This window comes from Colletotrichum gloeosporioides (genome assembly GCF_011800055.1).
Source record: "Colletotrichum gloeosporioides strain Lc1 chromosome Unknown consensus_5, whole genome shotgun sequence".
Lineage (NCBI taxonomy): Eukaryota > Fungi > Ascomycota > Sordariomycetes > Glomerellales > Glomerellaceae > Colletotrichum > Colletotrichum gloeosporioides.
In genome coordinates, this window is record NW_025544650.1 from 79,934 (window position 1) to 104,643 (window position 24,710).

The following is a 24,710-nucleotide window of genomic DNA, read 5'->3' on the forward strand; positions in this document are numbered from 1 at the left end:
ATTGAATATCAACAGCCGAGCCCATTCCACATCTCTATACTGAGCGATACAGACAGAGGCATCGATAAACTAGACATTGACGATACCTATGCTTCATTGCTACCTGCAGCTTACCGGGACGCACACGAGAACCTAATCGATCTAAGTGCTTCCGAAACAACTATGCTCGAGTGTATCAATAGATAGCTCAACCTCAAGCGTCTACCTGATGTTCATGATTGGTTGTGGCTTGCCCGCAGACCGTTGCCCCCGCGACCATTGCACTACCAGAACTTGGTTGGATGCCAAATACAAGCCACTGAGCAGATGGATATGCATCTCGTTTGGAGCAAGTCAAGAATCTGGATCAAACCTATACCACAATTCCTCATGGAGCCTCGGTTCTGGCAGGACCACCTGTCTTGCAAGCAAGTCAGGCCCTCATAGAGGCATTCATTACGTCGATCAGGAGTCATGTAGCTGCAGGCTTTGAAGACAGCGAGCTCTCGGCTTTCTCTTTTCTTACGCAGCGCTCGTTTCTCATGAGAACGATTTCATCAGCGCTCACGAGAAGCACCTGCTCGCCCAAGAGGTCAACTGGTCGCCATGGCGGAAGTTCGTCAAAGAGCTGCTAGACAAGGAAAACATCCACTGCGATATTGATCCGCGTTTCCACTACGGCGAGCTGCGCTTGAACCGTCTGAACAAGCTTAACTACCTATGGAAGACCCCACTACGCGCCTACCGATCTTACTGAAACCAGTACGGCCCGTTCTTCGAGGGCAACTTAACATGGATGGCCAGCTCGACCACTTACCTAGTTGTCGTTTTGGCTGCTATGCAGGTCGGGCTTAGCACAAAGATACTTGAGAATAATGATGCTTTCCAAAGGGCATCATACGGATTTACTGTCTTCTCAATCCTCGGACCTCTGATTATTGCAGCAGGTGTCGTCATGGTGTTCGGTTATTTGTTTATGAATAATTGGATCGCCACACTCAGGTTCAAGCGGATGCGCATGAGGCACATCAAACACAAAGCTGGGACTGTAAGGAGGGCGCTTTCAGCGACGTTGACCAGGACGTCTAGAGAATCTGCGATGGCAGGTTCCTGCAGCGACACACTTGATGTGACAGCCGTTTGATGTCAATTCACCTGATCTAGTCTCCATTCTAGATGCTTTGTTACTGTAATTAGCTCGTCTGTTAAACATGACGCGAACATAACTATTTCCAAGTAATGTTGAGGAAATTTCGAGCCCACCCAGTAGGGGTTTTCGCTTAGGGGAAAAAACAGTAAGAGCACCTCGGAACTATCCTTAGTAATAGTCGGCAGTTGTGGCTATCTCAGTGATTTCCTCGAGGCTAACTCCTGATGTTGAGCTCTATGTACCCTATCAAATTCGCTCAATCTGTATCGGCTTTTGATGCTTCTCAATATACGCTGCCTGCTGGCCTCTATTGCCAGATATTCCGATGTCCCCTTAGGCCGGAGCCGGCGTCTGCTCCTTCAAAGGCTTGCGACCCATGATGAAGTATCTAGATTATGCTTGTTAGCAGGGGCCTTTCTCTGCTAATCACAGCGCCTCAATACTCACATAGGCCAGTACGCGTGAACTTCCCTGTTGTTGATCTCCTTGCGGACATCAATGAGGAAAACGTTGACCTCGTCCTTCTTCCACTCCAGCGCGCGCGTGAAAGGCGCCATGGTAAATCCCTCGAGCCCTTCCATCATGCTCTGGTTTTGCCACATTCCCAGCTCTTTGAACTTCAAATCCTTAGGCCAGCTATTCGTGGGCCACTTGTTCATGTAGATGACCACTTCCTCGAACCCGATTTCAGCCATGAGATCCTTGAGCGGGGGAATTCGGACGTAAGGACGTCCGAGCTTTTCAGATGCCTCAACAAGAAGATCAGCCCATTTATTCAGGGGGCTTTCCGTAGTGAGGGTTCCGTCATCGGAGCGCGGGACGCAGTCGAGCTCCTGAAGTTCAAGCCAGCCACCAGGCTCGAGGTTGCTAGGTTATACGTGTTTAGTATCGCTGCGAAACTTGGATTTTGAACTTCAGCAATAGACTTACTCAAAGCAGCGACGCAGATAGAGGCGCCAATCGCTGATGCTGGAGGTCATTACTCTGCTATGGATGTACGTGAATGGGCGAGAAAAGGTCCACTCGTCTTCTACATCGTCAACCTCGAATCTGACATTAGGCGGCACGCTACACCCGGAACATTAGCTCTGAACAGGACGTAGGCACTCCTAGCAGTCTGTGCTGGTGGTACTTACTGGCCGGGCTGAACCGGAGAAAGATCATTTCCATAGACCTAAGGCCGGAAATAATGTAAGAGTCTCATGGCGTGATGTGGGAAGAATATTGAGCAACATTACCTCAGCCTCTGGGTGTTCGTCACCGTAGTTCAGAGCCCAGATTCCTGTTCCTGTTCCGACATCGAGTACTCTACCGACCTTGGCGTTCGGCTGGCACGGCGGGGCAAGACCGAGCCTGTCGTCCAGGGTAAGAAGCCATAACTGGTGCTCCAGATCTTGGTTCTCAATTAGTGGATTGTGAATAACACAGACACCGCCACGCACCCTGCCTATCCAGCTCTCTGTCGTCATTTGGAAGGTTGTATTCTAGTGTGGTGGTTAGAGAGCCATAGTCTCAAGCGGCACAGATCACGCACTGCCGTCCTTGTATTGGTGGTACGTCCGGCCATTTTCCTCACGATAATCCCGAAGTGAAGGCCGAAGACTGGTGGTTGAAGAAGCCACGCTCTGTTATTCAGTGTGTTAGGTCCGATGCCCATCAAGCGTTGCAGACTATTCATGAAGTCTGAGATGAGAAGGGTGGCGAGAGGACCGAGCTTACACTTCCAATTTCCGATCGGGAATCATCATCGCCAGGCTATGCCAATGTTAGATTGAACTTCAAATCCTGAATGAAGCGCGCATACCACGTCGTCGATCGCGACCTGGACTTCGTTACTCTCCGGAGCTTGATACATGACGCGCGATTTATCAACAAAATTTTGAAACCGTGTTGGTTGCCGAGGGAAAATGCTGAGCAAGAGGAAACAGTCCCAGGGTTCTGGGTCGATGGGAGATACGACACAATTCAAATACCCCGGGTGTCTCACGGAGCCGGCCTTCACCCCCGCCTCCCCCCTCTCCTTGGCTGGCAACCACATGCGTTCTGTATCCTGCACCGACGTGCATAAAATGTTCGTGACAAGGCCACCTTTTGTGGATCGGTTGCATTATTCACGAATAGAAAGAGAGAAAACAAGCAGACAAACATCTCATATCTCTATCACCGCCAAAATTGGGTCCAGCCTGCCTCTGGGTGACATGTTTCCCTGCATTAGGATAAGAAGCCGAGCGGCGCGGATGTGGGATCAAAGCCCCGGCTGGAATGCAGTCGATTCTTGACCCACGTTATCACGCCGCCCACACATAACGAGCCGCTTGTGGATGGGGCTCCCGAGCACTTCTGATTATTCCCGGGTGTCTGGATAGAGAGGGCCAACAAATCCATGTGAATATTCACAGAGCCCCCCAAATCCTGGGTGGCTGATGGTCTATGTAGTTCTCGACTCCTCGTTGCACGTTTCATCCGTTGTCCGACTCTTGCTTTAACGTCTAAACCATGCAATAAGACTTCCGATTGACAGTCCTCACGTGCGTTTTTGTTCAAGATGTCGGTTTCTTTCGACATGCGGTGGTCCACCAACTTGCGCGGGTGAGCAAGATCTGGATGGAACCTCTGTATTGGAAGCGTTTTAGCTGTTCAACGGCTTCCGACCAACGAGGAAGTACCTAAGTGTGTCAGTTGAAACCATCCGAAGCCTCTGCATTTGGTGATATGGGGTGACTCACACCGGCCAGTATGCGTGAATATTTCTGTCGTTGATATCCTTTCGAACGTCGATGAGAAAGACGCTTACTTCCGTGGGTGTCCATTCATGGGCACGTGTCAAAGGAGCTAAGCTGAACCCCTCTAGCCCGCTGAGCATTTGCTCCCTCTGCCACATCCCGAGCTCCTTAAAATGAACATCCCTCGGCCAGCTATTAGATGGCCACTTATAAGTGCTCATGGTGACGTCCTCAAAGCCAGCGTCAATCATAGCTTGCCTTAGTGAAGGGACTTGCACAAATGGGCGGCCGAATTTGACTGAAGCATCGTACAAGAGGTCCGCCCACTTCATCAATGAACTTTCCTTTGAAAGAGTCCCATCGTCCGATGTGGGGAAGAGATCGCCTTCCTGAAGCTCGAGATAACCGCCGGGTTTGAGATTGCTGCGTTATCTCAAGTCAACTTATACCCGCAGAAGCCAAACTCTGAAACACAAAGTCATTGTCTTACTCGAAGCACTTCTTTAGGTATTGAGGCCAGTCGGCAATACTTGAGGTCATAACTCGACTGTGGATGTAATCGAATGGCTGTGAAAATGTCCATTCATCATCGATATCATCGACCTCGAACCGCACATTGGGCGGCACACTGCGCATGCGAAGTTAGTCCAGTAGCGAATGTAAGGCGTGCCCAGGTCCAAATCACTGACTCGCCTGGCTGAATCGGCGAAAGATCGTTTCCAAGAACCTGTTCAATGTTAGATATCATGATAAATGTGTCTCATGTAAGGCATCGGATGTATAAAAGACAGAGACTACCTCAGATTCTGGGTGGTCGTCTGCGAAGTTGATTGCCCATATTCCCGTGCCTGTGCCAACGTCGAGAACTCGGCCGACCTTGGTCTCAAGATCACATGGAGGAGCGAGCCCAAGCCTATCTTCAAGCGTGAGAAGCCACAGGGCATGGATCATGTCTGTGCTTCGGTCAATTACGCCAACGGAGGTGAATGGAATAGTCTGACCTGTTCTGTCATTCTCTCTCTCATCGTTGGGCAAATTGTATTCTGACCATATTAGAAGACATCGTTACCGCAGAATTATGAACATACTGCCTTCCTTGTACCGATGATAGGTGCGCCCATTCTCCACAAGGTAGTCCTGCACGGATTCGCGAAGGCTGGTTGTGGATGAGGCAATGACCTGGTAGTCTCAGTAAGCTCCAGGGCCCAATTTTTGTTCCAGTGCCAAATGATATATAGGCTTACACTTTCGATATCTGAGTGGCTGTCATCCTGCTGTATGCCAAGTCAGAATAGGGCCTACAACGGGTTGCAACTGCAAATGCGCTCATTACCTGCTCATCAGGCTCATCAGCAGTAACCTGGACTTCAAAGTCGTTCTGGGGGTGGGCCATGGTGATCAACGTTTCAATCGAACCACGCGCAAGGAGTAGTTCTAGAGGAAACAAGAGAAAGTATGCAAGAAAAATGCAACGGTAGGTAGGGGCGGGGAGAACATTGCGGTTTTTGTACGACCGGGCCCCTCCTCTTGGCCGACTGGTCTTCTGCACCAACGTGCATAAACACCCATGTTATGCAGCCAGTTTTGTGGACATGAAGAGCTGCGCACGAATGAGAAAAGAGAGAATTGGAGCAGGTGCGACGTTGCATATTCGTCATAACCAATGCCCATCAAGATATGTTTGTCAGTAATGACATGTCCACCGAGAAGGGCAAATGCTTCACAAGCGAGCGCAGGGGTCATGATCCCGACTGGTTTCCGCCGCATCCGCGGAAGGAAGTTTTGCAAAATTTAAGTTGATTATGCCAGTGGCACAATTCCTTTGCCAAGAAATTTGAGATACGGACTTCAATTGAGGCCTGATCAAAATGCGGCTGGGTGTAGACAAGTTGTGGTAATGACGGCCCTCAGGCAATTGCTGACGCCTCCATCTTTCGCGGCTTGCGACCGATGATGGCGTACCTAGTGAAATGATCAGAAGACAGCCCCTTCTGGTAACATGTAGATGTAAGACTTACTGGGGCCAGTAGGCATGAATGCTTCGATCCTTGAGGTCCTTGCGCACATCAGTGAGGAAGACGTCAACCTCTGCTGGCGTCCAATCCAGAGCGCGCGTTAACGGGGCCATCGTGTAGCCTTCTAAGCCCATCATTGTATTTTCGTAGTTCCATATGCCAATCTCCCTATGTCTCGAGTCCTTAGGCCACCCATTAGTAGGCCACTTATAGACGTGCATTGTGACATCCTCGAAGCCTGCGTCTATCATGAGCTGCTTCAAAGTTGGGATCTCCATGTAGGGCCGCCCAAGCTTGATTGACGCCTGCAGAAGGAGATTAGCCCATTTCATGATCGCATGCGCGGGATTGAGGGTGTCATCGTCAGATCGTGGAATGATGTCGGTTTCTTTTAATTCGAGGTAACCGCCAGGCTCCAGATTACTTCAAGGCCACCTCTTTGTTAGCGCTTGGGCATGATAAGAAAATGGAAATATCACCCTCACATTGATGAAGGTAAACGTGGAATGACTCACTCAAAACAACGCCTCAGGAACACGGGCCAGTCACTGAGACTGGAAGTCATGAGCCGGCTATGGATGTACTCAAATGGACGAGAGTATGTCCACTCGTCTTCGATGTCATCAACTTCAAACTTGACGTTTGGCGGTACGCTGTACAGAGCTATTAGCACTCTCACGATCCTGGGTATGAAATGTTTCCTCACAGAGTAGTCTGAACGGCGGATAGGTCGTTTCCGTAGACCTGCAATGAAAAGTCAATCATGCATTCATCGCTCTCAAAGACGCAGAAGAAACAAGTATTTGACTACTCACGTCAGCTTCCGGATGTTCGTCTCCGAAGTCAATGGCCCAGATGCCTGTGCCAGTGCCGACATCAAGCACTCGGCCGACTGTCGAGTCTTTTTCGCAGGGCGGGGCAACACCGAGTTTGTTATCAAGAGTGATCAACCACAGCTGATGATTTGAATCTGGTGTGGTTCTGGAGTAAGCATCAACTCAGTTCTACGTCGCGAGCCATGGCGTTAAAGCTCACCAAGCCTGCTGTTTTCCTGGTCGTCATTCGGGAGATTGTATTCTAACGGAGCTTGTCAAAAAACACACTAATTACTCATGTATCAGTAGCCACTCACTGCCCTCTTTGTAACGATGGTATGTTCGGCCGTTTTCAATGCGATAATCGATTATAGAGTCGCGAAGACTTGTTTTTGAGGAAGCAATACTCTGGTGGTTTGGCAATTAGCAAGTCATGGGTAAATGCGCTTGACCCCTAGAATAAACCCTCACGCTTCCGATTTCCGAGCGGGGATCATCCTGCAATTCATTAGCAACTCAAAAAAAGTATTCGAGGTTTCAACCGTACGCCCTCGTCAGCAGCTAGCTGAGCTTCGTGCTTGTCTTGAGGCTGAGACATAGTAATCAGCACTTCAATGGGATTGCGCTCTTCGTGCAGGTAAACCAAACCCGGTAAGAAGGATGAAAAACGAAACAAAACCGAAGTCCAAAGAAATAGATTGAGGGCATGGGAGGGGGAAGGTTTTTGTCACACTCGCGCTTGTGTGTTGGAGCCCGCTGCCTCGTCCGGCCCCCTCGTCTTGGCCAGTACCCGTCGCGGATCATTCTGGATGTGATGAACATGCAGGCGTCCCAACAGCCCCAGTCCGTCGATCCCATTCGCACGCTCACATTTCTCGTATCCACAGAGCAACCGCAGAACCCGGGTGTGCTTGCATGTTGGTGCAGAATGTGTTGTTGATGTTCAGGTCCTTGCCGAAGTCAGGAGATGCACCTCAATCAGTGGAGGCTCAAGGATCCTATTTTTGGCCTGCACAGCGCAAGATCTTCACCACACAGACCCGATGCCGTGATAAATTTGACGATATCGTCTCCATTTAGTCCGATACCGATTCAAGCTTAACGATGTTGGGCGGTAAGGGAGTGTCGGACATCAAAAACATCTCTTGACGGCACCATGGGCGGCCATAAATCAGAAAAAAATCTTAGCCCCTGGCCATATAGCGCATTTACTGCAGTAAAAGATTTTTAGCAAAGCACAATCGCCGGAGAAGTCCCTTGAAGGTGTACATTGTGCGCCAGGCGATTGAGTGCGGACGGCTTCATGTTACACTTGGTTCATCACAAGCCGAATCTGCCATTCAGTGGTGCTGTAATCTTAGGATGCTGTTCATTCAGGATGCAAGGAGAAACTTCATCGACAGGCTTTTGGTCAAAGAACGAAACTTTTGTCAAAGCCAGCTTGATAGCGGTATTTGACGTTGTCCCATCCACTTGCTACTTGAAATAAAGCATGCTGTCGCCAACTAATGATCCAATCTCCTCCAACTTTTAACAGCATATCAAAATTTCAGCTGCTTATCTGATACCTTCTAGCATCCAGATTTCGATCAAAAAGTTCTGATTTCTGTTGCTACATTCGCTCGACTCACAACTTAATGCCGCAAGTCTACTAAGGGACCAACAATCGCACAATGCCCTCGCCAATCCCCCGAGCAGAAACACCTGAGTCCACTTGGGACAATCCCTTCCCTGAGCCGACGGACTTCGAAATCCTTGATGGGTTTTTTGTTGCTTCGTCAACGCCAAGGCCGGTAGGTCATGGTGCTGGAGCAGAACAGATGCGTCAACTCGCCCTTATCTTTGGAGGATCAGCCACATCCGCGCCAAATCCCTCTCCAACGCAGATACAGGAGATGATCAGGTTGAAGAACCTGGTTCCCTCATGGAGCAATGATCCTGAAGCCCAAGACTACGTTGGACATCGCACAGGCCCCCTCTATGCTCTTCTCGCCAGGCTCTTCCTGATTCGTGTCATTCAAGACCACGACGCGGAGGACTTTTTGCACCTCTGTGATCACGAAAGAATGTGGATCATCGTCAATTTAGATGGCACCAGTCGAAAATTTCACACCCCCTTAGAGATTGCGGGCTTCTTCTCGGAATACAGAAAAAAACTCGGTGCACAAACATCACATACGATCGGGACCGCGTGTTTTGCAACGTGGATATCACAGATATCCATCATGAATGGACACACGGACACGTTGAGAAGATCATTGTGATTTTGGACTTCAATCGTAATGGTATAATCACCAGAGCTGAGCTCAAACATACCGCTGACAAAATTGGCCCCGAGGCATGGGAACTGGTTGGTACTGTCGGCGAAACCAATACGACTGTCTGAGGGCTTCAAAGCTAGCGTAGAGGGCAATCGAGAACCGTTGAGAACCTGGATGCTTAACCACACGGCGAGAGTGTGGAGCATCGTTGTGTCGAAGGTTTCGTTTGAGGATCTGGAGTTGAGAGCTAGCTAAGGATGCTTTCTCGGTTGTTGTTCTTTATCTATCAATTTTCAAATGTTTGACACCCGGCGGACGTATTGCCAGCCGAGGTCAAACAATGGCTTCAGGCACAATGGAAGATTTCATAATCCACATTCACGGCAGCAATAACTGGCAAATTCCCCTGTCCCCGAGCTCGTGATCTAGCTTAGACCACTACGAGGCCCGCGATATCTCTGATATGAGCATTGTTTCTTGATAATCATCGGTCAGCCGCGTCTTTCGGCTTAGGAAAACAGGTGTCCAACGCTCAGGGCTAAAACGCATGTCAAAGAGGATCCAGGCACAAACGGACCGTTAGAAACATGGGCAGAAAAGTTAACGTGATATCAACCGAAAGGTGGGCCAAACTTAAGCTCCCGTGCCCCGTGGCGTCGATGCGGGGGCCGATCTTCCGGATGTTTCCCTTGGCAGCGCGAATCCCGCAAGCTTCTTTCAACGCAATCCCGTTTGCAGCCGTCATTGGGGTGACGACACATTCCACAGTGGCTGCACCTCAGAATCGTCGTGCAACGGTTTCTCTGCCATCAAGGCGTGACAAGAACCACATTGTCTTCCTTGGGGATAACCTCAACGTTCTGTCTCGACTAGTTCACACAGAAAGCAAGCCAATGACTCTCCCAACTCAAACCCCCTCGGCGACTCCCCGGTGTCATCTGGCTGTCACCGCGAGTCAACTCCCTTCCCAATCGCCTCCAACCTAATCGCACTTCCTCCCTGACAACATGCCGAGCCAGCGTATCGGTACCGAAGTGAGATCACAATCTACCCCTTTAGTCATCGTTGCACGCATCTTCCCCTCACCAGACTCCGGACAAGTCCATCCCTACAACATCCGTCACACCGCCTGAAGAAAACTCGAGATGATGTTAAGCACACTCGACGGGCCTCCAAAAATCCGACGGCGCACGCCATACGTACATGGCCTCCCGCGCCCAGCTGCCGAGAGCCAAGAGGCATGATGCACGTCAACCTTCGCACCGTCGGGAATTCCGAACGTTGCGAAGTGAGCGCAATTAACACCAACCTTGGGTCGGACTCGAGACGACATGCCGACATTGTGGGAAAACATCAGACCGACGAGGGAACAAAGCGCTGTCAGAGGAATAGAGAACCTGCCAATCCGCTGCGGCGGAGGACTTCCACATTGGTTCACCAGCGCGAAATCTGCACGCCGTCCCATGTTGTGGGCAGCAAGACCTCCCCAACTCTTCAGCCCACCAAAACTAGGCTGGTACACTCTTGAAAAGCTTGGAAGCACTCGGTGCGCCTCCCATCCGCCCCTCGTCCCCGGTGGCCCTCGACGCACAGCCCGCCCGATGTTTCGAGTTGCTCAAACCCCATGGCTACACACACACCAGACCGGCCACACCCATGAAACGGCCACGCCCAATCGCATCCAGCCCCGTCTGTTCTTCCGGCCCCGATGCCGCTCATCCTCACTCTCTCGATCAGCCTCGAGCCCGCCCAGCAGGGCAGATCAAGCTTCCAAGGGTCCACATGTCCCGGCCCTATCTTCTTCCAACCAACGAGGACTCGCGCGCGAGAAGAGCAAACTACTCGACCAACACTCCCCGAGAGTCCTTTCGTCTTGAACATGAGGCAACCCTGTTCCCCTGTTCCCGTCCAGTGTCGCCATCAGGCTGATCCCACGTGAGGTCCCTGCCTCTGATCCGCCCTCCTTTCCCTATTGGGATGAGGTTGCGGTACCTGAAGCTGCCCTGGAGCAGACGACATCACACACACCGCAATAAGCGAACGAAAGAAGCTTATTCTTCCCTCCCTCGCTGCCCGTCACGGCGGCCTGTCCATCCGGAGGCTGGTCCATATCGGTGCGGCTTGCGTGCAAACGTGGAAAGTGAAAATGTCAAGGCCAAGCTTGTCTTCCGCATCTCCGGTATAAGAATCCAACGCCGCCGCCCATCTCATCTTCCCGTGCCTGACCAGTGATATCTCAAAGTTAAGCCTTTCCTTCCATCGCCTAGTAATTTAATCTCTGCAACCATCGTCAATCCTTCATCATCTCCCACCACCACACTCACTTCACGATGCATCTCACGACATCAGCAGCCCTTCTCGCCTTGCTGGGCACGGCGACCTCCACCCCCATCACCAAGCGCCAGGCCGACTTCTCGGGCAACACGCAAAACGGCCTGCAGGGCGGCGCATGCGCCAACATGATCGTCGTCTTCGCCCGCGGCACCACGGAGCGCGGCAACGTGGGCACCATCGCCGGCCCGCCCTTCTTCCAGGCGCTCTCCGCCCAGGTCGGGGGCAACCTCGAGGTCCAGGGCATCGAGTACCCCGCCGACGTGCCCGGCTTCCTCGCCGGCGGCGACGCCAACGGCTCCCAGGAGATGGCCACCCTGACGCAGCAGGCGATCACCAACTGCCCCAACTCGGCCGTCATCATGTCTGGCTACTCGCAAGGCGGCCAGCTCGTGCACAACGGCGCGGCGATGATGCCGGCGGAGATGACGGCCAAGGTTGCTGGCGTGGTCATTTTTGGCGACCCACGTAAGTTCTCGAGTGAAAAAACTTCAGAAAATTCAATACTGATGGTTCGAATAGTCAACGGCCAGGCCGTGCAGGGCGTCGACGCTTCCAGGACCAAGGTCATCTGCCACAATGGCGACAACATCTGCGAGGGCGGCAACCAAATCCGCCGGGCTCATCTCACCTACGGCAACGACGCCGACGAGGCCGCGACGTTCGCCGCCTCCATGATGGCCGCCCCGGCCGCCGGCGCGTAAGCTGGCTACGAGCCTTCTCAGAGTTGACCTCGGAGGCTTGCGTTTCTGTTTCGACCATGTATATATAAATACCTGCCGTGACTTTTGTGCATATGTGCCGAGGTTGCATAGTAGTGTGTTCGTAATGGAGATGGTGAATCCAGCAAAAGTCCCCCCTCCGTTCGTTGGGCGAGGATTCGCCAGGGTGAAGGATGGAGACGCTTGAGTTGGCTGGTGAAGATGGCGATGGCGATGGACGGGAGGCAGGGTGTTGAGTGGGGTGGCTGCGTTTCTAAAACATTGGCATAGCTTAGCACTTGTGTAGCCATACTAGTATATAAAATCTAGACCACATGATATCACGAGTCTTGTCTGGAGGCCTGAAAGTCCTGATGCGAAGTTTTCGGACAGGAGTGTGGTGCAAGTTCGCGATGTTTTCGTCAGACAGAATACACCGTTGCTCAATTCCAGGCGTTCGGATTCAAACAGATCCACAATGCGGAAGGCATCTGGCATGTCGATTATCACCCCCATGGCATTCGCGGTGATGACCCTATTGAGATGATTAGTAAATGAAGAACCCGAATACGACGAAGCCTGGCAGCACCCACTTCCTGCCGCGAGACATGCACAGTCTGGCGTAGCCATCGTCTGAGGTGTTCTCGCCAAGTGTTGCAGCCCGCCCAAAAGAGGCCGGCAAGACTTGCCGTGACTTGCGATCCTTCCGACTTATGCCCGACATGCGAGCCCTTCGCAAGCATCTCCAGGGCTTCATGGGAAGCTGACCGCAACCCCCTCCGGAATCGCCCCTCACAGCCAACATCGACATCTCCAAATAACGCAACTCACCTCCCCGTCCTCCTCACGACCGCAACAACCTCCCACCCGCGCCCCCCAACCTCCTCCATCCCCTCCTCCCCCCAAACCTCAACCTGTCTTTCACCACCCTCCAGCGCGCCCCCAAAATCTCCCCAGTCCATCCGCGGCCCGACATAAACCACAACCTCCGGCCCAGGCCCCTCGACAAACAGCCGCATATACTCCCTCACCAGCGCCACCTGCTTCGGATACACAAACATCCACGCCGCCGCCTCTCTCGCCAGGCCTTCCACAGCCCAGGTCCCGGGCACGGTGCGGTGCGGGTGGTGGTACTTATTCGGGCTGGGCGCGACCTCGACGCTCACGAGGTTGAGAGGCGCGGCGTCCGGGAGGGACTGGAGAAGAGCCTCGACGAGGCCTGTGCCGCTGCCGATGGAGAGAGTGAGGGTCGGCGCTGGGGGGAGGAGCGCGTGTAGGGCGCTCAGGAGAGGGATGGAGAGCGAGAGGCAGGAGTCTGGGATTGTCTGCGGGAAGTCCGTGAGTTGAGGGAGGGGAGGTGGACTGAATGGCGGTGGTGACGAGGTCAGTTCTTCATCGCTCGGAAGCGGTATAACACCGGATTTGCCCAAGGAATCCATTCTGAGGAATCGTTAGTCTGAGATGACGGGGACCAGGGGTTCGTTGATTGCTTACTTGTTACTTGGAAGGTAGATTACGGCTAGGCGCGGGGGATTTCTGGAGAAATTCAAAAAGACACGCCCCACAAGTACTTGGTACGAGAAGTCGATCTACCACTTACCGGGCTTTCAGCCGCTGTGCAAGCATTTGGCAATGCCCATAGGCACAAAAAGCACCAGAGATTGGGACATGACGGATTGGATCAAAGAGTACTCTCTTGGACGAACCAGCTAATGCGACGAGCCCCAGGGGCTAAACCAGCCCAACTCCAGGTCGCAACCAGACCCGCGAAACCATGCACCTAGGAAACCTCAGTCACTAACCCCGTTTACACTGTAAATGTACACTTCCATGCTCATGCCAACTCCCCGTGAAAAGAGCGCATTTAGACGGCACTGTAACCGCCACGGCTGCCGCTGCCGTTCACCGTGTTGAGGACACTGCGTGTCCAGTCCTTCACCAAGTACGGGATGTCCCTGATCGTGTCTCCGTGAGGCAGTAGATCCCAGCCTCTAGCACCGTATCGATTGTAGTTCAGCCAGGAGCCGAAGATGAGGTATGCGGCGGTACCGAGGAAAGCCCTGCACAGAAAATATTAGCTGGTGAAGGTAAACTTGGAAAAAAGGATGGACTCACAAGACGACAAACCAAGTAAAGAAACCCCAGTGGCTGCTCGCGTCACCGTTCTCATCAGGCTTGTCGCGCGCGTCTTCACAGGCGTACTTCGTATGCCAAGTCATTCTCAAGACGTCAAAATCTCCCTCGGCAGGACCGTAGCTGTCCCAGATTAAGGCAGTGCCGTTTCCCATAATCTGCTTCTCGTCGGGCGATGGCCCATCGCCGTCCTTGTCCTTGTCCTTGTCGTCATTGTCGTCACGTGCGCGCAGTTTCGTGGCAGTATCGTACTGATCTTCCGAGGTGACTTCTCCCTCGAGACCCGTCTTCTCGCGATCGCAGATGAACTCGATGATGGCCTTCTGTTTCCTGCCGCTTCTGGTCAAGGGGTAGGAGCCGCCGTTCAGGATGAGCCGGAGACCTTCCTTCTTCGCGTCCGAGTTGGAGTCGCTGGACTTGAGACGCTCGACCTTGGCGTCGAGGGGCTTGCCGCCCACGTCTTGCAGCTCGCCGGCGATCGGAATCACCTTCTCGACCTCGTCCTTGTCCTTGTCGTTGCCCGGGTGGACGGTGCGCTCAATGGCACAGACTATTTTTCCGCGGTGTTAGTAATCGATCAAATCTCCTGGCTAGGTGAAGGAGCAGGCAGGCAGCGTACCTCGCGTGCCGTTGGGGCATTGCTCGTCCTTCTTGACGTCCCCTTTCCGCTTCAGAGGCTTGCAGATGTCGACGGTGTAGGACGTGTTCGTGAATGTTGGCGGGTGCCAGCGACTAGTCACGACGCTGTGCGGGCCTCCCAGGGCCTTCAGGTTGAAGGAGACATCGTCTACGCGGATGTGTTCGCAGTCGATGGTGGCCGCCAATGCCGGCGAGGAGAAGAGGCAGGCTAGCAGAAGAGCTGCTTGCGGTCGAGGGTAATGCATAACGGGAGGACCGGCCGAAGGGTCGCTGTTGTCGATGTCTGAGCTTCGATGAAGTTCGGCGGAATGGTCTGGGGGTTGCGTGCGGGTGGATCGGGATGGCAGCGGATGGAAGGGGGAAGGGCGCAGGCAAAGCTGGAGCTCGACAAGGTTGCAGAAAGTATCGGCCAGGCCCAAAAAAGAGAACAAGAAGATGTTACTGCTACTAATGAATGTGGTGTTGAGCTTAACAGGCAGCACAGTGGTGGTGGAAGCTCGAGGTCACGGAATGGTTCATGTGGCTTAAAGGCCAGAGCAGTCAGTCAGTGACAGTGGATGAATGACCCGGCGCGGCACCTTCCACTTTGGATGCTGTTGGACCTGGGCCGTGGACCGTGGAACCTGACCGTTTCCTGCACCTTAGCGGCATTAGCGGGTTGCATCATCGGGTCTCTCCCACGTCATGCCGAAGATTAAGCGATGCAATGCACGTGATGCTGTGGATGAGTGCATGCACTGACCCTCCCATCCTGGGCGGCTTCACGTTCATTATGTGGAAGAGTCCTGGCCCGGAGTTGGGTCCAGAAACCCATCAACATAAGACACAACCACATACATGGAACGCAATGTTGGATTGAATGGTTTCCACACACCAAGCTCATCTCAAGTCGTTGACTGAATTTTTCGTTTCTGAATTGGACTCCAATTCACTGATGACTGAACTGATATACACAGTAACATATTAACTCGCTCTCAGAGTCCCGAATCGCTCTGGCGTATGCATATGCCGTTTGTTTGCGTCAGCCCCCTAATTCAATAGACGTCCGTCCCTGACCGCACCTTGAAGGATAAGGTAGATGCGCCTTCGTAGGGGTATATAAGATCATGCAAGATCGAAACCAGCCAAACCCTCCCCTAGTCCCTTAGACGCCGAAATAAAAAGACGCTCTTAACATGGCTCTCCGCTGTTCTCTCCCTCCGCCCTTGACTCTGAGTAATCAGGACGCTTGCTTCATGGCTGTTGTCACAGAATCTACATTCCGTGAGGTCCCATCATCCCGCCCATCCCCTGCATCTGCTGCATTTGCTGGTGCTGTTGCTGTTGCTGGTGTTGTTGCTGCTGTTGCTGCATCATCACCTGCTGCGCCCTGCGTTGTGCAAGAACGTTACTTATCTGGTTCTTGGCCTCCAACATGCATTGCCGCTTAAAGTTCTCCATCTCGGCAGGCGGAATGTTTTCCACGCTCCCGCCATACTTGGCAGCAAGGTTGGCGATTTGCTTGTTGTAGATGGCCATTCCCTGCATCTTCACTTGGTTCGTGAGAGCGCTATTGCCGCCCATCGCTTGCTGCTGCTGCTGCAACTGCATCATCGCTTGTGCTTGCTGCATGCTAATATTCTGCCCATTCACGTTCATCATACCCTGGCCACCCATCTGCCGCTGCATGGGATTGCCCATCTGCGCTTGGAGCTGAGCCTGTAGCTGAGCCTGCATTTGTGGCGTCATTTGGCCGCCGCCCATGTGGTTGCCTCCCATGCGGTTAAGTTGTTGAGCATACTGGGCCGCTAGCTGCTGCGTCATCATGTTACCCATGTTACCGCGTTGTTGATGTTGCTGCTGCTGGTGTTGCTGTTGCTGTTGCTGCTGCTGTTGCTGTTGCTGCTGCAGAAGCATGCGCTGGTGCATCTGCTGCTGCATGAATTGCTGCTGCTGGGGCGTCATCTGTTGCGGGTTCATGCCATTCATCATGTTGCCCATGCCACTCTGCATAGCGGCTTGCAGTTGCTGTTGCTGAATAGCACGTTGCTGTTGGGCTACTTGAGCTGCGATCAGGTTGGGGTTATGCATCTGGTTCGACATGGATCCAGGTGTGCCCACGTTCATCATAGGTTGGCCCATTTGAGAGTTTGATTGCATCATGTTCGGAGGAGGACTGGCTTGTCCCATGCGAGGCGTGGCAGCAACAGCAGGTCGCGGCACTGGCGTTGCCTGCATACTCGGGGTTCCTTGTGGCATGCGGGGCGTACCGTTGGGATGGCTTTGCTGGCTGACGCGGGCAGACATGCTGTGAGACATAGGAACACCTCCGACGTTCGGGGGGTGGCCTTGAACTGCCGAAGGCGGCCGAGGAGGGCTGTTGGCCATGTTCGAATTGGACTGCTGCATCGGTACACCGCCAGGCATGGGCGACGACATGCTGTGAGGTGTGCCTTGACGGATGACTGGTGAAGAAACGGGAGGTTGAGATGCTTGAGTAAAGCGGGCCTGGGTCTGCGCTGGAATACCGCTGGGCACAGCTCCTGCAGTGCCATTTGGCATGGTTGTTGGTGTTGGCTGGGGTTGGGGCGGTGCAGCATTCTGGCTCTGGGCCTGACTCTGCGCAGCAGCCTGAGCCGCCAAGGTTCGTCGCTGCTGTTCTCTTTGCTGCTGCTCTTGACGAGCTTTGAGCTCCTGAGCCATGATGTGCTCACGCCGCAGCTTTTCGGCCTCAGCTTGGCGTTGAGCAGTGATAGCAGCCTGTTGCTCCTGCATCTGCTTCTGTTTCTCTTGAGCGAGCTTGCGCTCGTTCTCTGCGGCCTTGGCCTTCTCTTGTTCTTTCCTCTCATCGTGCTCCCTCTTGATCTCAGCAATGACCTTGAACCGCTCGAATCTGGGCTCGAAGGTGGTGACGACAGCAGGGCCTTCTTTGTCGGCGCCGTTTGACCCACTCTGTGCTCCGTTGGCGGCAGTAAACGTGCGCTCGTCCAGAGTAAGCATGTACTTCTCTTGATCCGCGGCGGCAGCCTCGTCGGCAGCCATCTCGGCCACGGTCCGCTTCCTCGTCTTTGGCTGGGGAGGAGAATCTGAGTGCTTTGGGTGGGTTAGAGCATCGAGCAGAGCGATTGTTTCTTCCACATCCCTTGTCGGCTCCAAAAAGAGAGGAGCATTGGTCGCTAGCAGGATCTGAGATTCGGCTAGGTAGATGTTACTGGCGTCCAACTCCATCCTCTCACGTTTCTGCTTCTTGGCCGGAGGCGGCATGGCTCCCGCCGTAGGAGTGGGAGGAACCATGGTGATGGGTGTTGCAGGGGGAGCGCCGTTAGCATCTATACTCCCACGTCCATCGGCCGCTCCGCGAGGAGTCGCAGCCTTGATCAGGAGATCAGCCTGGAGACTCTCCGCAGTTGGATGCAGGACAACGGTGAAGATCTTGGCCTTTGGAGGGCTTTTGCTCTTTTGACCTTCCCCCGGCAGACTGGGCGCTGGCATGCTCTCCTTGTCTTTTTCCTCCGCTGTCTTGTGCTTCGTATCCTCATGCTCTTGGTGGGCGAGCTCAGGCTGAGCTCCGAGAGACTCCTTGGGGTACGGGACGTACGGCGATGGTACAATGTATGGGTTATGGTTGTGAATAGATGAGGGGACTACTTTATTGCTCGAGGCAGAAGTCGGGCGCACAACATCCTTGGACTGGGCTACCGACTTATGGTCATGTACCTGGACGATTAGGCACCCCTCGTAGAAGGGCACACCCCACTGTGTGAAGTATTCGAGGAGGTCGTGAGGAACTGTGCGCAACCGCAGGTGTTGTAGGAAAATCTGCATAGGCGACTTATACTGGAAAATTCCGTCTTGTTGGTCGAACCGGAAGTGGTTCTGATGCATGTGTACGACAAGGGATGGAGGATTGCCGGCGTATTTCTTGAGGATGTACTCGGGCGTGACCACTGTGTCGATGACATTAGCACGAGCAACGCGTCATGATGCCCACCTCAAGTGTACATACCATAAGGTGGCGGCTCAACGGCTTGGGCCGCAGCCATGTCGGCGGCGAGCGAGGCTGAGCGCAGCCCTGCACTGTTCCTAGAGTTGCGACCGCCCTGGGCCGACTGTTCGCGGCGCACGCGGTTGGCGGGTCGCGCAGATTGTGGATTCGCACCATTCATCTTCGCGGAATTTGGTGGTTTCTTGGTAGACATCGATGGAGAGGGCGATGACTTGATGGAGCTTGCTCCGTTGGTCTGGATGCCAGGGGGTACTGGACGTTTGATTTTGGACGCGACAGCCGGCGGCTGGATTGCCGTCACGACCGGCGCCATATTGCCGGATGGGGCGGCTACCGGACCGCAACGAGGCTGAGAAGTGTCGCGACTGTCGATATGTTGCTATTGTATGATGCACAGGTCGTATCAAGAAGTACTCATTTGAAGCTGGGATGGGGTTCGTCGATCGCGATGGATGGGGGTCGGAGGTTGATGGATGGGCGATCGTGGTGCGTGGTCGCGTTGGACAAATCGGGTGACGTCGGCGTGGAGAAGGGTGATCCGGGTCGCGAGAGGGTCGCAAGGGTCGCCAAACCTGCTCGTATGTGAAAAATAAAAGTTAAGGATTGAGAAATGAGGCCAAAAAGAGATGCACTCTTGTTCAGGTTGATGGGTTCGATGCGTGTGGGGTTGGGATGTAGTCAGGCTTCCGCGAAAGAGGCTCTATCGCCAAAGGAGGAACCGCCGCATCTCCGAGACGGGGGGTGCAAAGCGTGGAGGACAGGACGTGGAACTCGACTGGACGCTGCTGGATGCTGGAGGCAGGCCCCAGGCCGCAGGCAGGCCAAAGCCTCAGGCAAAACCCCGGATGCAGACCCACCGTAGGAGTACAGTGCGTGCACGGTTGAACCGACTTTCTGGGGACGTGGAACCTGCAGAGCCATGTCTAGAAGTAAAGCAGACGAACTGACGGGCAGAATCCAGACTTTCGAAACCAGAAGAACAAACTTGAATTTAATTTCAACTTAAGTCCGAGGTCTTTCAATGCACACGCAAACACTCTTGAGAAAAGAAACCCCGGCGAGTCGCAACCTCAACGGTCGATTACGATGACTATCTGCTCTCATGATAAACGTCACATGATATCGTGGTATATACCAATCCAAATAAAAACACACATTTCCAAACCCTTCCTGCCCTTTGTAGCCTCCCATCATACGGCTTTCGCTCCACGTGAAAGCGCTTTTTGTACAGCGGAGGCAATATTTACTCCCGTCCCTGGACGCGGCGTGCCCAGTCATCGTGGACCCGCATCCCATCAACGACCACGACGCCTCGGCCCCGGCCGACCCGGTCCGGCCGCTGCCACCACTTTTCTTCTGGCCTCTCCGCTTCCGACTCGCTGTCGGCAAGACCACCGTGCCCGTTGTCGGCACCCACAACCAGAACGATGTCGTGACGCAGCCAAGTCTGGAGGCTGGACACCATTTGGCCGTTCTCGCCCGCCAAAGACTCCTGGAGATACACGATCTCGGGCTGCAAGTGGCGTAAAATGTGAGTGTGTCCATTGGCCGTGGTAAAAGGCAGCACCATGGTCTCCTTCTCAACCAGAGCCAAGGCCTGGGAGTAGACAGCATTGAATGCAGGGCTTGTGGCAGAGGCGTTCATCAGAGGGCTCTTTGCTGACTCGTCTCCAGGAGTTTGGGCTTGGTGGTGGGAAATGTTAGAGAAGGACGAGCTCAGCGAAGGTGGCGGGCGGTTACTCGAAGGTTCACCTGCGGTCTCCTTGAGACCAGGGGCGTAGATCAAGACGAAGAGCTTAATGCTAGAGAAGTCAGTGTAGCGTGGAATGTGCGACAGAATTGACTACAGCAAGGTCAGCAATGAAGAATGATGGCTTGGTTCAGAAGGAGTCCCTTACGGCATGCTCATGGAATCCATCGTCATCAAAGTCGTCACCATGGCTGTCTGCAGACACCACAATCGCAACAGTCCTCCTTCGCTTCCCAGGCTCCCTCGGAGCGGAGGATCGCTCCTTGCGGGCATCGGCTTCCTCAGACCACGTCTCGTGGTCGGCGTAGGCGTTCTTATCTTCCTCGCGGATAGCTGCCAGCGCGCGTCCAGCGACAGCACCTGCTGCAGCAACACCAGCCGTCACAGTCTTGCCGGCGGACTCGAAGAATTGCTGCGGGCTGGGAGTGCGTCTCAATGCGCCCGACATGCGCGCCCCCCACGTCTCTGCGCTGACATCGGCATCCCGGGACGCATCGCCCGTGGTGCCGTAGGTCTCGGCCCCAACATTGCTTGATGGCGGCTTCGGTCCTCTGGAGGAATCGTAGGCAGTATTGCCGCCAAAGTCGGCGGCATCGTAGTCGAGGTCTCTGACGTGGTCGGTCTCGGGATTCTCGTCCTCATCCTTGCGCTGGCTCCAGACCCAGGCTGCGAGACCAACGGTTGCGACAGTCACAGTGACTGCGAGCGGCACCCAATGGCTCCATACCCCGCGACGCCGAGAGTGTTGATCGTTCCACGACATTTAGATTGGCGTGACCATTGCACCAGGGCGCGGGGCCCAAGTTGACGTATATTCTTTAGAGATCGGTAGTGGATTTCGAGCTTTCGGGAGCTACTGGCGGCAATTGGGCGCTTCGAACAGACGGTGTGGATTTGGAGGTTGCCGCAGGTGAATCGCCAAAGATTAATGCTTCAATGAGCCGCCCGTGATCGTAATGGCAAACGGATGGTGTCAAACGACAGAAAATCGCAACGAGGAGGTGGGCTGGAAATCGCCCACTTGTTCGCGAGCTTGGGTGGCTGGGCTTGGGGTGCGCATCAACATGGGATGGATGAATGGGGATATGGATGGGGACACACTGGATGACGAGGAGCTAAGGCCCCAGGGGGATCCCGAGGTTGATTCTGGCTGCCATTGGTTGCCGGGCCAAAACAAGCTGACAGGCTCTGGGCAGCTGACAGCGCGACACCTGCCGGGCCGAGGATGCGCCGTTTTCCGTCCTCAAGCTAGTCACGTGCAGCTTCTCCACCATGACGCGCCGGATCAGGACGTGAAAGTGGGTCCGCAGAGCCCGTGCCTCCCACTCACAGTCACAGTCGGAGTTTTGGTCGATGACGCCTTCCAGCGGCCGATTATCAAAAAATAGTCACTGAGTCGGCCCTGGCATTGACGTCGCAAACACGGCGCATACAACCCATAACAACACCATCCGAGTCTGCTATTTCTAGCGCACATTCGGCAATCCCTCTTTTATTCGCTTCAGTGCTCGGAAGGATCTCCGAGGACCCCTCGAAGCAGACGCAAACACCCCACCATTGCATCTCAAGATGCCCCACGCTGTGTCGATGCCCTCACCAGGGCTCCAAGCCTTGGTGCTTTGCGGCCCCGGATCTTCGTTCCCGACGTTCACTTCCAACCCCGATGAAAACCCCAAGGCGCTGCTGCCCATTGCCAACCGCCCCATGGTCTGGTATCCCATTGACTTTTGCTACCGCATGGGAATTACAAGTGAGTTGTCTCGGCTGGTCATCGCCTGAGCGTGATCTCAGCCTTACCCCGCCATCCGCTCCTACCCGCACGAGGCTGACCTTTTCCAGATATCACACTCATCTGCCCCGCCTCAGCAGAGAAGGCCATCACTACCGCCTTGAACACAAACCCTCACTTGACGGCACTGCCCCTCCCTAGGCCAGACATCCTGGCGCCCAAGGACCTCGACCAGACCACCGGTACTGCCGAGATCCTCCGTTTGCCCGAGGTGAAGCAACTTGTTACCTCTGACTTTGTCATTCTTCCATGCGATCTCATTTGCGAAGTTGCCGGTGAGAAGCTGCTGCAGGCATGGATGGTCAAGGGAGCTAGCATGTCCGACCTCCTCGGCGCACCCAAGTTCTCTGGTAACAGCTCCAGTACCTTCAGTGGCGGCCTCGGAGTATGGTACGAGACAAAGACAGCCCTCGCTGTCAAGAAGGAGGAGACCGACTTTGTCGCCGTTACGCCTTCTGCTGCCTCCGCTGTTGCACCGCCAAAAGGATCTTTGCTGCCGCATCTGTCGAACCTTGTCTACTCTATGCCTACAGACACCTTGAAGGACTTGACCGAGGAGAAGAAGGGACTTCCTATTCGTCACGGCCTGATGAGAAGCCATCCCAGGATACGTATGCTCACCACGCACAGGGACGCTCACCTTTACATCCTCCCGAGATGGGTGATGGACTTCGTGGAGAAGAATGAGCGCTTGGAGAACTTTGGAGAGGACGTCATTGGCTGGTGGGCAAAGGCTGGTTGGCAGACTGGTCTCGTTGAGAAGCTGCAACTGGACGAGGTGCTTCGCAAAGACGAAGAGGACGACGATGAGGACTCCGTCCAGGAGAGTACGACATCACCCCAGGGCGACGACCCGGAGGAGCTCCGCACAATCCCCGGCGGCGACGACGGCAAGAAGACGGACGGCAATGACCACGCTTCTGGAAACACTCACAGCGACCTCACAGTGCCCCCGATCCTCGCCTACATTCACCCCTCTCAAGCGGATGCACCGCTGGTCCGACGTGTCGACACCTCCAAGCTTCTCCTGAACGTCTCTCTGCATCTTGCAAAGCTGCCGTCAGTGGAAGAGACTGGTGTTGACGCCGCATCACCTTTCGCTCACGCCAAGAAGGTGGCCTATCCAGAGGGAGTCAAGGGTCGCACGACTATCACCAAAGCCGACTGTCTCATCGCCGAGAACGTCACAGTTGAGGAGAAGGTCTCTATCAAGGAGTCTGTCATTGGCGCCGGCTGCCAGTTGAACGAGGGCGCGAAGCTCCTGCAGTGTCTGCTGATGGAAGGAGCCCAAGTCGGCAAGAACTGCAAGCTCACAAGATGCATTTTGGGCAAGAGATGTGTCATCGGAGATGGAACAACCCTCACAGACGTTGAGGTTCAGGAGAACCTCATTGTGGAGGCTAAGAGTAAGTTCACAGACTCTGAAGAGAGGACGCCGATTGCTAACTCAACTACAGCCGAGGATAAGGACAATAAGCTTATGAGCTCTGACGGACTTGATGCTACGGAGGAGGAGATGCAGGAGGTGTTGGACGACATGGACAATGAGGTTATGGCTCAGAATGAGGAGGCAGTCGAGTAAGATGCAGCATCGATTCAAGAAAGAAAAAAAGCCTTACTCTCCATCTCAGCCAGGCCTCGCCGGCGTTGCCCTTCATCGGCGATCTCTTCTCTCGTGCTAACCTGGTGGTTCCCTTCTAGAATATCGTGAGCGCGGTCTAGTCCCAGACAAAAGCAATATTGAATGAAGATGGAACGACACACTCGACCTAGCCACCGGCGAGGACGGACCAAGGTTCACTAGACCGAACTTATGGGGCCAGTTTTCGCGAGTAAACATGTGCAAAGGGGCAGCAAGACATGGAGACACAAACACATAGAAACTTTGGACCGACTCAGGCGCCAAGAAAGGGCATTCGGCCCATTGGAGATAATTGAGTTGCTCCTAGCTTCTCGAGACGACTTCAACAGACCTTCCGACCACGGGTGGAGAACCGGTAGACATGTGCCAGAATCGCGGCGGCAGGCTGGTGTCCGCGGGATAAACGGAAGTCGAACGACGGCCTCCTGTCAGTGGAGAAACGCGGCCGATAACATTCCTGATGTTCGTCAGAGCCCAGGTACCAGCGAAGGGATCGTTCTTGCCGTGCTGGCTCGACGAGAACCCCTTGAACCCCTTGAACCCCTCTTTCAGGGACTTGTGGTGGCTTCATCAGCAAGACAACATCTCGAGCATCTATTCCCGGTGCAAGCTTCCAAGCCACAAGACGGAGGAGGTCCCAAAATCATCCGACTTTACTGGGCCGTTGCACCGAACATGGCGCTGAGAGACCGCTGACGAGGGGAGGTCTGAAAACCCCTCAATCGCGACTTTCCCATCACGGCGAATGCGGAGTTTCTCCAAGACTGCAGAATGAGAATCCAGAGAACCCCTTGATC

At 54.0% G+C, this 24,710-nt stretch overlaps 7 protein-coding genes across 7 annotated transcripts; 2 read left to right on the plus strand and 5 right to left on the minus strand.

Annotated features, from left to right (window-relative positions):
- Nucleotides 1–1,462: 1,462 nt before the first annotated feature.
- GCG54_00003631 (N-methyltransferase tcpN) lies at nucleotides 1,463–7,280 on the minus strand (the record flags this gene model as incomplete). The annotated part of the gene is made up of 20 exons (XM_045403701.1): nucleotides 1,463–1,517; nucleotides 1,577–1,996; nucleotides 2,060–2,197; nucleotides 2,266–2,303; nucleotides 2,368–2,522; nucleotides 2,572–2,613; nucleotides 2,664–2,754; nucleotides 2,849–2,884; nucleotides 3,858–4,275; nucleotides 4,343–4,480; nucleotides 4,542–4,579; nucleotides 4,651–4,895; nucleotides 4,941–5,008; nucleotides 5,871–6,290; nucleotides 6,383–6,520; nucleotides 6,574–6,611; nucleotides 6,683–6,837; nucleotides 6,903–6,944; nucleotides 7,000–7,090; nucleotides 7,230–7,280. 20 exons carry the CDS (start codon nucleotides 7,278–7,280, stop codon nucleotides 1,463–1,465), a joined length of 2,817 nt encoding a protein of 938 aa, XP_045271041.1.
- Nucleotides 7,281–11,273: 3,993 nt separating this feature from the next.
- Nucleotides 11,274–11,978, plus strand: GCG54_00003632 (Cutinase; the record flags this gene model as incomplete). The annotated part of the gene is made up of 2 exons (XM_045403702.1): nucleotides 11,274–11,742; nucleotides 11,797–11,978. The coding sequence occupies 2 exons, from the start codon at nucleotides 11,274–11,276 to the stop codon at nucleotides 11,976–11,978; spliced, it is 651 nt and encodes a 216-aa protein (XP_045271042.1).
- An 824-nt stretch (nucleotides 11,979–12,802) lies between these two features.
- GCG54_00003633 (uncharacterized protein) lies at nucleotides 12,803–13,414 on the minus strand (the record flags this gene model as incomplete). Its single annotated transcript, XM_045403703.1, has 1 exon — nucleotides 12,803–13,414. The coding sequence occupies one exon, from the start codon at nucleotides 13,412–13,414 to the stop codon at nucleotides 12,803–12,805; it is 612 nt and encodes a 203-aa protein (XP_045271043.1).
- Nucleotides 13,415–13,839: 425 nt separating this feature from the next.
- GCG54_00003634 (Autophagy-related protein 27) lies at nucleotides 13,840–14,992 on the minus strand (the record flags this gene model as incomplete). The annotated part of the gene is made up of 3 exons (XM_045403704.1): nucleotides 13,840–14,035; nucleotides 14,091–14,658; nucleotides 14,728–14,992. The coding sequence occupies 3 exons, from the start codon at nucleotides 14,990–14,992 to the stop codon at nucleotides 13,840–13,842; spliced, it is 1,029 nt and encodes a 342-aa protein (XP_045271044.1).
- A 1,009-nt stretch (nucleotides 14,993–16,001) lies between these two features.
- Nucleotides 16,002–19,045, minus strand: GCG54_00003635 (SAGA complex subunit spt20; the record flags this gene model as incomplete). The annotated part of the gene is made up of 2 exons (XM_045403705.1): nucleotides 16,002–18,673; nucleotides 18,733–19,045. 2 exons carry the CDS (start codon nucleotides 19,043–19,045, stop codon nucleotides 16,002–16,004), a joined length of 2,985 nt encoding a protein of 994 aa, XP_045271045.1.
- Nucleotides 19,046–19,975: 930 nt separating this feature from the next.
- Nucleotides 19,976–21,245, minus strand: GCG54_00003636 (uncharacterized protein; the record flags this gene model as incomplete). Its single annotated transcript, XM_045403706.1, has 2 exons — nucleotides 19,976–20,575; nucleotides 20,631–21,245. 2 exons carry the CDS (start codon nucleotides 21,243–21,245, stop codon nucleotides 19,976–19,978), a joined length of 1,215 nt encoding a protein of 404 aa, XP_045271046.1.
- Nucleotides 21,246–22,051: 806 nt separating this feature from the next.
- On the plus strand, nucleotides 22,052–23,972 carry GCG54_00003637 (Translation initiation factor eIF-2B subunit gamma; the record flags this gene model as incomplete). Its single annotated transcript, XM_045403707.1, has 4 exons — nucleotides 22,052–22,232; nucleotides 22,322–23,677; nucleotides 23,729–23,849; nucleotides 23,903–23,972. 4 exons carry the CDS (start codon nucleotides 22,052–22,054, stop codon nucleotides 23,970–23,972), a joined length of 1,728 nt encoding a protein of 575 aa, XP_045271047.1.
- Between the last annotated feature and the right edge of the window lie 738 nt (nucleotides 23,973–24,710).